Source organism: Carlito syrichta, unplaced genomic scaffold, assembly GCF_000164805.1.
Source record: "Carlito syrichta isolate Samal-C Ts95f unplaced genomic scaffold, Tarsius_syrichta-2.0.1 Scaffold150402, whole genome shotgun sequence".
In the NCBI taxonomy this organism is placed as follows: Eukaryota; Metazoa; Chordata; class Mammalia; order Primates; family Tarsiidae; genus Carlito; species Carlito syrichta.
Window position 1 is genome coordinate 80,068 of NW_007094498.1, and position 12,710 is coordinate 92,777.

The 12,710-nt window shown below is 35.1% G+C and overlaps 1 protein-coding gene across 1 annotated transcript in view; it reads left to right on the plus strand.

Annotated features, from left to right (window-relative positions):
- The first annotated feature begins 551 nt into the window (after positions 1-551).
- Positions 552-12,710, plus strand: part of LOC103251956 (E3 ubiquitin-protein ligase RNF180) — a 49,012-nt gene continuing 36,853 nt past the window's right edge. Inside the window, exon 1 of the mRNA XM_008050561.1 lies at positions 552-772. Within this exon, the coding sequence (XP_008048752.1) occupies positions 562-772 (211 nt within the window). The 5' untranslated portion in view covers positions 552-561. The remainder of the gene's footprint in view (positions 773-12,710) is intronic.

The window sequence follows — 12,710 nt, forward strand, 5'->3', positions numbered from 1 at the left end:
AACTACCCCGTGTGTCTTTGCCGTGCCTACTTCCTGGCATACCCCAAGCTCTGTCTTGATTTCAGGGTCCAGGAAGGCGCAAGATACAGAATAGAGAATGCGCCATGCACAGTGGGAGGATGAAGTAGGACAGCCTCCTGTCCTCACTTTTTGTCATGTGTGGATGCTCATATTAAAGCTCTATAGCCTTGTAACAATCAGCTTATTTGCTCTGGTAGGGATGGAGGACATGGAGAATCTGTCATTGTGCGACCCAACACTTACTGAACTAGTGCTGTTTAAGTAGAGATACAGGGATACTTAACGTGATTAGATATATTTTAGCATGTAGCAGTATGTAAAACTTCTACAATACTTAGACTTCTGAGTCTTTCATGTATGATTTTAGTTTCTTCTCACTTTGAAAGGTAGCATTTCTGTCACTGTGAATATGTCAAGGAACAGATATTATATGCTTCTCATAAATGTCAGCCACATATAAAGTCTATCTTAAGGAAACCAGTCTCATATTGAACTATGAAAAATTGTTTTTCTTATGTTTTGCAGACTTTGAATAATGAGATGAGTACAGATGATGACAATGAATATGCAGAAGAAAAGGATAGCTACATCTGTGCAGTGTGTCTGGATGTTTACTTCAACCCTTACATGTGTTACCCTTGCCACCACATCTTCTGTGAGCCCTGCTTACGGACTCTAGCCAAAGACAATCCTGCAAGCACTCCCTGCCCATTGTGTCGGACAATTATTTCTAGAGTCTTTTTCCAGACAGGTAACTGTTGTCTTTCATTAACATGATTGTCTAATTTTTTTATCTCTTTGCTGTAGTTCTGAAAGTAATTTATAAACTGTAATGAAAAAATTATTGAAAATCATTTATGGTATATTTTTTGATTCTCCAGTTTACAAAACAGTGCTTACCCAGCTTATAAAACAGTGTTCGAATTATAAAACCCTAGATGAGACTCAATCCCCATCTCTCATGTCCTACTGTACATTCAGACCCTTTCTAAAGCACTGCAGCTCGTTGTTGTTCAATCTTTACTTGGACATCTACAGAGCGTCAAGGAAATTCCATTTGAAGAAGCACTGTTGACTAGTTATTCCTCAATCTGCCTTCCACGACTGCTAATTTTTTGGCCCTTGTTATTTCCTCTGGTGTCACAGAGAATGAATCTGTAAATATCTGAGGACAATTATGCATTTCACCCAAACTCCAAGTCTTCTCAACCTTCTTTTTTTTTTTGAGTTGGAATCTCACTCTGTCACCCAGACTGGAGTGCAGTGGCCGCTCCCGGCCGCTCCCGGCCACCGCAGCCTCAACCTGCTGGGCTCCGGCGATCCTTCCGCCTCAGCCTTCCGAGTAGCTGGAATTACAGGCATGCGCTACCACGCCCGGCTGATTTTTTGATTTATTGTAGAGATGCGGTCTTGCTGCCCAGGCTCAACTTTCTTCTTAATGTTCTTAAGACCTTCTTAAAGAAGGAAAAAGTAAAACTGGAAAAAGGATTTGTTGACCTAATTGTCATGTAAAGATGTAATGTAACAGTATTTAAAACATATTAATGGAGAGATAAAAACCAATGAATGTGGAACATAGAGAATAACTGATGATAAAGGGTAGAATGATAGACTACACTACTGTGTGCTAAATGTTAGGGGAAAATTTTTCTCTTTACATTCTCATCTCAGCCATAGAAAAGCCAAATGAGGATCCAAAAACGTGTCTCATTATTAGTACAACTGAAGAGAATACACAGCGCATTTCTCTTCCTTGAAAGAAATCCAAGGACCAACCTGCATGGGAAAATCAGATTATTAAAGTAAGCTTTGAGTGCCCTCACACAACCAGCTGTATGAAAGCTTGCAAACCTGCCTCACATGCTCAGTAATCAATGAAGTGAAAGTACACCTCTCTGATCTGCTAGCACATGCAGACTGCAGCACAAAATAGCTGCGCTGCATTTAGGCAGATCTAGAGGCAAAGGGACATTTCAAGCACATTGGAGAAATGTGGTATGGATGCCAGGCTGTCATCAGTCTCAAAAGGCGGTTCAGTTACTGGGGAAGAGCAAGTAAAGGAAAAAAAGGGAAAAGCATGGGTAACCTATTGACACTGCTCTTCCTCAGTGTTATCTTTGGCTGACTATGCAAGCAAGCATTTTCTACCAACTTGTTTTGGTAGGAAGCATCAAGGTGGTGTACATAGTGTTTAGACAGATGCTGTCCCTGCCTTCCATGATCTCGTTTAACATTGGTAGGGATTATACAATTTATTTCTTTTAGTTCTTAAAACAGTAATGACTCAAATCTCTCTTGGTTTATTTTTCAAAACAACAATTTCATATTTTCCTTTATTTTCAAAATTAGTGATTCTAAGATAAATCATATTGGGAATACTTATAGTCTCTTTCAATGTAGACTATATATGGTTGTGTTCTGTCATTTAGAGGCTGGTAATAACAATGGCAATATTCTATTTAATTATTTACACCTACCTCAAAAAACATTTGAGATGATTTACAAAATACATTGAATGAAGTAGCAAGACAAGGGAATTATGAATTGAATTTGGAATATGAAGGCCAAGTAAAAGGAGATGGACAGATGCACAGGCCATATAGCCTATACAGTAATTACAGTTAGATTAAATATTAGGCTTTAAATGTTCTGACTACCTAAAGAAAAATAAAAATGAGTCCACAATTAACGACTTTTCAGAATCCATGGAAAAAAGCATTCCAGTTCCTCAGGCTAAGCACACTTTTTTTGGTACTGTTTGCAAAAGGAATTTTGTATGTGATTTCTTCTCAAGGGCATATTGAGAGATAGAGTAGACAATGTCCTCAAAAACATCCTCAGAGCAAATGCAGTATTAGGTTTTCTAACATTGTTTCTTAGGGTATATTTTGATAAAAGCAGAGGAAGTATCGGTATAAATTAGAGAAATTAACATTGCTAGTAGCCAAAAATATATGTGGTTTAGTTTTCTAATAAAAATAACTTAAAATTTCATAAGTAATACAATTTCAATATAGTAAGATCAGAAAATACAAATAAGTAAAGTTATGAGTTCAAAATCACCCTTATACCTACCATTTAAAGATAACATTTAATGAATAAAACGAGTATTTTACATACACATACTTAATCCTTTTCTTTGTTTTTATTCCTAAAAATCAGATTATATTGTACATATGATCTTTGATCTGCTTTGCTTGTTTAGCTTAAGGTCTTTGTAATTATATTATGCTGTATTTAACCAATCTACTCTTATGGGAAATTTAGTTTATTTATTTATAATTTATTTTATTTGCTGGTATAGTGGCAAAATAATTGAATGCATCACAGAGTATTTCTTGGAGTGACTTTCTAAAGGAAAAATGATGGTGGAAGCCTACATATTTGTGAGAGTACATATGTGGAACAAAATCACACCCCAAAATTATTGTAAGCAGCAGTGTATGAGAACGTGTTATCTCTATATCCTTTACCGTGCTCATTTTCCTTTTTAAATCTTTGACCATGAAGATTTTTTATATTTTGTGTTAACTTTTGTCATATATGTTAAATAATTTTCCCTTTTTGTCATATATACTTTAATTTTGTTCATGGTATTTTGTGAATGTGCAAAACTTAACTATATTCTTATGAACTCTCATGTGACAACCTTTGCCAACTTTATTATTTAAATTCAAAATTAAGTGCCAAAAGGCTTTAACAACTACAGAGTTATATAAATATTATCTTTCTTAATATTTATTTTAGGTTTCATTTCATCCTCATTTCCCCACATTTAACTCCAGTCCATTTATTGTGGTGCATAGCTTGGTAAATGATGAAGTACTTGTTTTCATTCCTTTGGCATGTATCCCAGTAACATTATTGAACAAGCCATTTTTCCCAGCTGATTGAATTTTTTTCCTTTAGAAAACAATAATAATTTCTAAAATGTGTGTTTCTTTACAGCTGTTCCTTTCAATTCCTTTTTCTGTCTTGTCCTATACTGTTAGTTTAGTCTTGCAATTATTCTAGCATTAAATAATGTTAAATTATTAATGCTAGAATAATCGTAAGACTAAACATTAAACTTTATAAGTTACTTTGGGATAATTTGCATTTTAATTGACATTTATAACTTTGAGTGATTGCTGTTAACGTATATCACCTCTCAGTAAAGTTCTATAATTTCCTTCCTAATGCTCTGAACATTTCTGTTAGATGTATGCCAATGTATTTTTGTTGTTGCTATTGTAAATGATGTTTTTTCCTCTTCTGGCTTTTTTTGTTAATATTTTAGGAAACTTAGTTTTCTAGTCTTAGACTCTTCTATTACCAGTCACCCTACTGAACCCTGAGAGTTATTTATTAAATTAATTCATTTGTTATCTCAACTACCTCAATTGTCACCATTTTAATTGTGTATAAACCAGTGGATAGTTATTGTCAAAGGTTAAAGCAGTTTCTAATAAAATAGGAATTCCAAAATATTAACATCTGCTAAGCATAAATTGCTTTCTGTAATGACTGAGATATTGTAAAATCCATAACTCCATTTTGACAGAGTGTCAGGTAAAAATTTTTGGTTTTTGTTTATTTTTGTCCCTGTTATACATGCCTTTGTCATTAGGCTGCATGTTTAGCTAGAGATTGGGACTTCTCAAACTAGATTTTAAGCTTGAAAGTTCACTTGGAAAAGTATGAAAATCAGATTCACATTTACCTTCAGTTTCATCCATGTTGCCACAAATGACTGGATTTCATTCTTTATGTGATTAGTATCGTATTGTGTACATATATCACATTTTCTTTATCACATTTTCTTTATCTATTCATCAGTTGTTGGACACAGGTTGATTCTATATATTGACTGTCAGGAATGTCTTTTGTAGATGTCTCTTTGATTCAATAATCTCCTTTCCTTTGGATAAATCCCCCAGTAGTAGAATTGTCGAGATATCTGGTAATTCTATTTGTAGTTTGTTGAGGAACTGCCATAGTGTTCTTCATAGTGGCTATACTAGTTTACATTCCCATCAGTGATGTAGTCTCTTTTCTCTGCATCCTCACCAGCATTTGTTATTTTTTGTCTTTTTTATAATAGCCATTCTAACTGGGGTGAGATGATACCTCATTATGGTTTTGACTTGTATTCCCCTGATGATTAGCAATGTTAAGAGCATTTTTTAACATATTTGTTAGCCATTTGTATCTCTTCTTTTGAGAAGTGTCTGTTCAGATCATTTGCTCACTTTTTAATCGATTGTTTGGGTTTTTTGTTGTTCTGATGTTTGAGTTCCTTGTATATTCTGGATATTAATTCTCTGTCAGATGAGCAGTTTGTAAATATTTTCTCTCATTCTGTAGATTACTTTTCACTCTGTTGTTTCTTTTGCTGTGCAGAAGCTTCTTAGTTTTATATAATCCCATTTGTTTAGTTTTGCTTTTTCTGCCTATATTTTTAGGTTTAATTCAAAACATATTTTCCTAGACCCATGTCATGAAGCATTTTCCCTATTTTTCTTCTAGTAGTTTTATCAGGGCCTTTGATTCACTTTGAGTTGATTTTTTTTATAGATTGAGAGGTGGGGGCCTCATTTTATTCCTCTGCATAAGGATATCCAGTTATCCAGTTTTCACAGCACCATTTGTTGAAGAGATTACCCTTTTTTCCTAATGAGTGTTTTTGGCACCTTTGTCAAAAACAGTTCATTGTAGATATGTAATTTCTGGGTTCTCTGTTCTTTTTGATGGATGTATATGTCTGTTTTTTTCCTGATATAATGATGTTTTGGTTATTACAGCTGTGTAGTACATTTTGAGGTCTGGAAATGTGATACCTAAAGCTTTGGTTTTTTGCACAGGATTGCTTTGGCTATTTGGGGTCTTTTATGGTTCTGTGCATATTTTAGATATTTTTTCTATATTTGCGAAGAATGTCACTGCTACTGTGATGGAGATTGCATTGAAACTATAGATTGTTTTGAGTAGCATTGTTACTGTATCAATATTAATGCTTTCAATTTATGAGCACGTGATGTCTTTCCATTTGTTTCTCATCTTTATTTTCTTTCATCGGTATTCTGCAGTTTTTGTTGTAGAGGTCTTTCACCTTCTTCATTAAATTTATACCTGGGTATTGTTTTTATAGCTATTATAAATGGCATTGCCTCCTTGATTTCTTTTTTAGGTAGTTTGTTGTTCATAGGAATGTTACTAATTTTTGTATATTATTTTTGTATTATGCAATTTGACTGAATTTATGTATCAGTTCTAAGAGTTTTTTGCAGTCCTTAGGTTTTTCTATATATAAGATAATGTCATCTGAAAACAGGGACAATTTGACTTCCTTCCTTTCTAATTTCAATGCCTTTTACTTCTTCCTTTTGTTTAGTTGCTCTGACTAGAATATTTATTATGCTATATTTAATAAGAGTGGTGAAAATGGGCATCTTTGTCTTGTTCTAGTTTTTAAAGGAAAAGCTTTCATGTTTTCCATGTTCAGTAAGATGTTAGCTGTGGGTTTGTTATAAATGACTTATTACATTGAATACTTTCCTTCTATACTTTATTAAAAGATCTTATCACAAAGTCATGTTGAATTTTATCAAAAGCTTTTTTGCATCTGTTGAAATGATTATGTGGTTTGGTTTTTGTCCTTTATTCTACTGATGTAATATATGATGTTTATTGATTTGCGTATGTCAACCATCTTTGTATTTCTGGGATAAATCCCACTTGATCATGATGTGCTATCTTTCTGATGTATTGTTGGATTCAGCTTGCTAATAATTTGATGAGAATTTTTGCATCTATTTTCATAAAGGATATTGGCCTATAGTTTTATTTTTTTGTTGTGTCATTGTCTGGTTTTGGTATCAGGGTTATGCTGGCCTTGTAAAATTAGGTAGGAAGAGTTCCCTGTGTTTCAATTTTTGGAATAGTTTGAGAAGAATTGGTATTAATTCTTCAAAGTTTTAGTAGAATTCAGTGGCGAAGCCATCTAGTCCTGGACTTTTCTTTGTTGGAAGATTTTTTTACTGATTCAATCTCACTGTGATTGACCTTTTTAGATTTGACTGCACTCCAGCACTTTCCTTTCAACACTTTAGTCAAATCTTAGCTGTTTATTTGTTGCCTTGGTCCTTTCTTGGGGGTGGGGGAGTAGGAGTGAATGCCAGATGTCTTTACTCAGCCATCTTGCTGACATCACTTCTCCAAACGTACTTTCAGAGGATACATAAGTAAGTATTTGTCAGTGTTGGGTAATACTGACAAATACTTATCTACATATCCTTTCCCAGCATACAAAGCCCATTTTGGCCTCAGATCCCAGAGGACATGCAGTTACTAGCAGACTTTGCATCTACCAGGTGAGCGCCAGCCAAATCTCAAGAGCTCTGAGACTTAAACGGTTCTTATATATTTCTGTGATTCAGACTGATAATTTTCTGTTAAATTTAAATGATAATAGCAGACCCAAACTTCTTTCTAACTTGTGTTGTTCATCTTATAGATAAGCATTTTGGATGCCCCACAAGGATACAAAATGAGTTTCACCAGAAGGAGCATTAGGATCCCTTAAAGTGGGACTTTTCTACTCTTCTTACAGGGATGCAAAGTAAGCTTTGCCACTGAATCCCTGAAGATAGTTTTGAGACAGTCTATGGATTTTAATTGATATACAGAAAGGGCATTCAAATGCCAAATATAATAATCCTTCTTCATTCTTGTGTAAGGGAAAGATCTCAATGTCCTTAGCACAGCATCCTAATCAGCTTTACTCTCGCTACTGTTCAGCAATACAAAGAAAATTATTTTAGTTGACATATCACTGAAAAATAGTCAAATCAACATATTGAGGGATAAGAGTTAGATAAGACTAATCTAACAGTTCTAAAGATCATCTCGCATGATATTACTAAACCAGAATAATCAGCTGGAAGATTATTTTGTTAGAGGTCTCCCTTTTTGCACAAATATCCACTGACTGGGACTCTGACTCCCAACTTCATCTATTCCTTGCAAATGACCTTTTTGTACGTTAATTTCCTAAAACTAACTAATGCCTAAAGCATACACAGCACGTATTAAAACTTGGAAGATTTGGATCACCACTCAAGGACAAAACACATCCTAAATCCAGATATACAACTCCTGAAGAAGCTGTCTTTTTATTATTATCATTATTACAACATGTTAAAATTTCCTTTTTGTTTGATTTTTTTTTCACTTTTAATCTTCAGAAAAAATGAAATATATATCAAGCAACCCAGAGCTAAGAAGGTAATTGTGGGGAATAAAAACTTTTAGAATAAGGAGAAGTAATTTTAAATGGGTAAACAAGGCCTTTAATAATCTGAATAAAATAGCTGAAAACACATCCCCTACCCTTTTAAACTAGAACATAATACTGTTGGAGCCACTTCAAAGACTGTGTCTTATGGTTATAATAATACTCATATCTTTTCCTCCTGAGTAAGGCTCTATAGCATCTTGAATTAACCCTATCAGAAAACTATCAAGCAACGTTAGGATTGCCTTTTTACCAGTAGGATTTAATGGAGATACCAAGCCTATTCACACAGCTTTAATTCCTGCATTTAGCAGAATGCCTTAAACCATTTTTTTTTTAGAACCATTGGCATATTTAATAGAGTTTTATGTAATATGTGTATACTTATTCTTTTTTTTAATTTATTTATTTTTTATTATGAAGTTGTGGGGTAGAGTTAAGGGTTAGGTATACAATTGCGTTTCATTCAGGCACCCTGTTGATATGGGGTGTTTCCCTGTTCCCAGACAGATATTTGCTACTGTTAATCCCATCTCCCTCCCCCCCCAATAGTTTCCCAGTACCGCCAGTCATTTTCTTATAGTATTGCATTGGATGTTTAAGGTCCATTATATGAGTGAGAACATGTGATACTTGGATCTTTGTTTCTGTGAGAGGTCACTCAGTATTATAGACTCTAGTTCCATCCAGGTTGCTGCGAAATTCATGATTTTGTTCTTTTTTATGGCTGCGTAGTATTCCATCGTGTATATGTACCACATTTTTTTAATCCAGTCCTCTTTTGACGGGCAGCATGGTTGTTTCCAGATTCTTGCTATTGTGAACAACGCTGCGATAAACATGCGTGTGCAGGTATCTTTTTTATAGAGTGACTTGAAACCATTTTTTTAAATGTACTTAATTGTAATAAATTATTTTGAATAAAAAGTTACCAACATTTAAGAATAATGCTGAAATCAAAGTTGTGCCTCTATATTGATGCAATCTGAAGTTCAAGATTGTTCTTATACACGTTTATATTTTTTTAAACTGTTTGTAATGTGATACTATGAAATCCTATGGAAATACACCCAGTAACAGTGTGAATTCTCATATTATGTAGTTGGTGATTGACTCTTGCCCTCAGCCAAATCAAAAAGATTAAATTTCCTTTATCCTAAGAGTCATTTACTTTTTTGATGATAGCATCACACAAAATATTGCTATTTTTATTGTCATTATAACCACATGTAACTAACTTTACCTTTAGAATAGTTCCCTCCAGGAAATTCAGGTTGTTGTGTTTTTTGTTGTTGTTGTCTTTTTAGCATATTCAACAATATAAAATACTGATTACATCTAATAATTGTAATATGTATTTTAATAAGAAGCATCTACTCCCAAATAGGTAGCATTGGCTGAAAAGGAGATCAAGGTAGTTTTTAATCACCTTTTACTCTGAACCCTATATCTTGATCTGCCTTTCAGATTTTTCTTAATGTTTCCTCCAGGTAATTTTAGGAAATGTAGTGTTGAATATTCTATCTGTTGCCAAATCCTGCATTTTCAAACTCAGATGTCTCTGGAATGGGGCAACAGATCTACAGAAAAGCAACATTTTTAGATAAGGTTAGTACAGTTCTATAGTGAACTGAGATATGGCTTAATATATTTAAATAAATTCAAATTATTTTATTCTATTTTATTTTATAATTTTTTGAGTCAGAGTCTCACTCCATTGCCCAGGCACACTCATGGCCACCCCAGCGTTGACCTGCCAGGTTCCAGCAATCCTTCTGCCTCAACCTTCCAAGTAGCTAGAACTACAGGCCCGCGCTACCACGCTCAGCCAATTTTTTTAACTGTTGTAGAGACAAGGGCTTGCCAAGTTGCCCGGGCTGATCTCAAACCCGCGGGCTCAGGCAATCTACTTGCCTCGGCCTCCCAAAGTGCTGGGATTACAGGCTGAGCTACCGAGACCAGCCAATTCAAATAATTTTAGAACAGAAAAGGACTTATTTCACCCAGTGATTATCAAATCTAGTTGTGCATCAGAATCACCCAAGGAGCTTGTTAGAAAGCACAGACTCCTAGGTCACATACATGGCAATTCTGCTTCAATACATTTGAATGAGGTCCCAGAATGTCTTTTTAACAAGTACCCTAAATAATTTTGATGCATAGCTCCCAAGTATTTTGTAATCACCCTTAAGCCAGGTATTACACGTAATTCATCTCTGTATTCTTATCTAGATTAGCAAAGTGCCATGCACCTAGCAGGTGTAAAATAAATGTTTCCAGGGGATTGGGTAGAAAGTGGGTACAAAGATTAGTTCAATGACTTATGGAAGTTCCTTCTTGCTCAACCTTACCAGTCAGAAATGAAAATTAAAACCACACTGAGATACCACCTAACTCCAGTCAGGATGGCCATCATCAATAACTCGAAAAACAACAGAAGCTGGAGAGGATGCAGTGAAAAGGGAGCATTTCTACACTGTTGGTGGGAGTGTAAACTAGTACAACCTCTGTAGAAAATAGTGTGACAATTCCTAAAAGATCTAAAAATTGACCTCCCATGTGACCCCACAAGCCCCTTCTAGGAATATACCCAAAGTAACTCAAATCACTCTATGAAAAAGATACCTGCACATGCATGTTTATTACAACACTATTTGCAATAGCAAAAACATGAAACCAACCATGCTACCCATCAAAAGAGGACTGGATTTTTTTAAATGTGGTACTTGTATACAATGAATATTATGCAACCATAAAGAAGGACAAAATTATGAACTTCGCAGCAACTTGGATGGACTTAGAGGCTATAATAATGAGTGATTTATCATAGAAACAAGGAAGCGAGTATCATATGTTCTCACTCATAAGCAGACCTTGAACAACTTTCAAAATACTATAAGAAAGGGATTGGCAGCAGTGGGAACTGCCAGGGGAGGGCAGGGGCAGGAGTGGCAGTAGTGGAAAACTGCCGGGGTTGGGGACCTTATCAGCAAGGGTACCTGCAAAATGAACATTTCTATCCCTAACCCTGAATTGTACCCCACATATTTAAAATAGAAATTTATATATATATAAAAGAACCCAGTTTCTATTTGGCCCAGCAATGGAGAAATAAGGGCTTCAGGATCTTTTCTTCTTCAGTGATCTTTCAGATCAAGTACAGTACATTAAATCATCCAAAATTGATTATGTTATGGACATACAGTTGTATATATTCAACAACATAGGTATAATTCCTATCTCATCTTGCAAATTTTAATAAAGTAATTTCTCTGATTATAATTTTTTCGGTGTTAGAAAATATTCCCTAACCCTTTCCTGCTTTGGTGTATTAATATATTAGTTTGTTAATTAGTTCAAAAATGCATTGTGTAATATGCTCCTTGAAGCCAGGAAACAAAATATTACAGACACCTTTATTGCTCTTACTTTTCTCAGTTACACCTAGAAAAAGTTTGTGGCCAGTTATTAAAACTGCAGGTTTTGGATGACACTTATAATGTTCTTTTGGTCAGTTATACTACAGTTCAATTACATTTCCAAATAAGTTTTCAGTACAAGAGAGGATTAGTGCAGTGCCATTCTCTAGTTATTGCATCAACATTTTAGAACGTGGCTACAAGGTTTCCAGAAGGAGAAAGAGGAGAGAAATGAAAAGAAGGAAGGAAACGGGGAGGAATAACAAGAACACTTGAGCAGCAAACTCTTAACCTTGGTTTGTATTCTCTCCCACAGACCTAACACGTGGGTCTCATTTACCAGGATATTTAGAAAGTCCTGAGTCAATTTGCCCAAGAGTTAATTGTCAATACAATGCCACTTATCTAAGGGATTTTTAATTTCGTAGGAAATGCCCTTAATCAAAGTCATCAGTGCTTGAGAATAAGTCCTGCAAGAAGATCACTGTTACTGTAAATGAATATGTTGTAAGTCATTTGGTAATTTCCTCTGTTCTCATCAGTATTAATGGCACTGGTGAGCCCTTTTAACCAGGTGATAGTGTCATAACCATCTTGTACTATAAACAGGCGGTGGGCAAAGTGAACTTTAATAAAAACAGCTATGCATTGCTACAGAAACCTGTGTGATAATATACAACCTGAAATAATGTTACTATTGTACATGTAAACAAAAATGTGCTAGCCATAACAACCCCTCAGCATACCTGACAGATATTCAGGCTATGAAAATGCCTTTCCTCTAACTTATAAGTTGGTTCATGCATGTGCAATTGGGAATGGAATTGAAGTTGCAGGTTTAATATATAACCTCACAGCCGGGCTCGGTGGCTCAACCTGTAATCCCGTGCCTTTGGGAGGCTGAGGTGAGCGGATTGCCTGAGCCCGCGGGTTCGAGACCCGCCTGGGCAGCAAGACCTCATCTCTACAATAAATCAAAAAATCAGCCGGGCGGA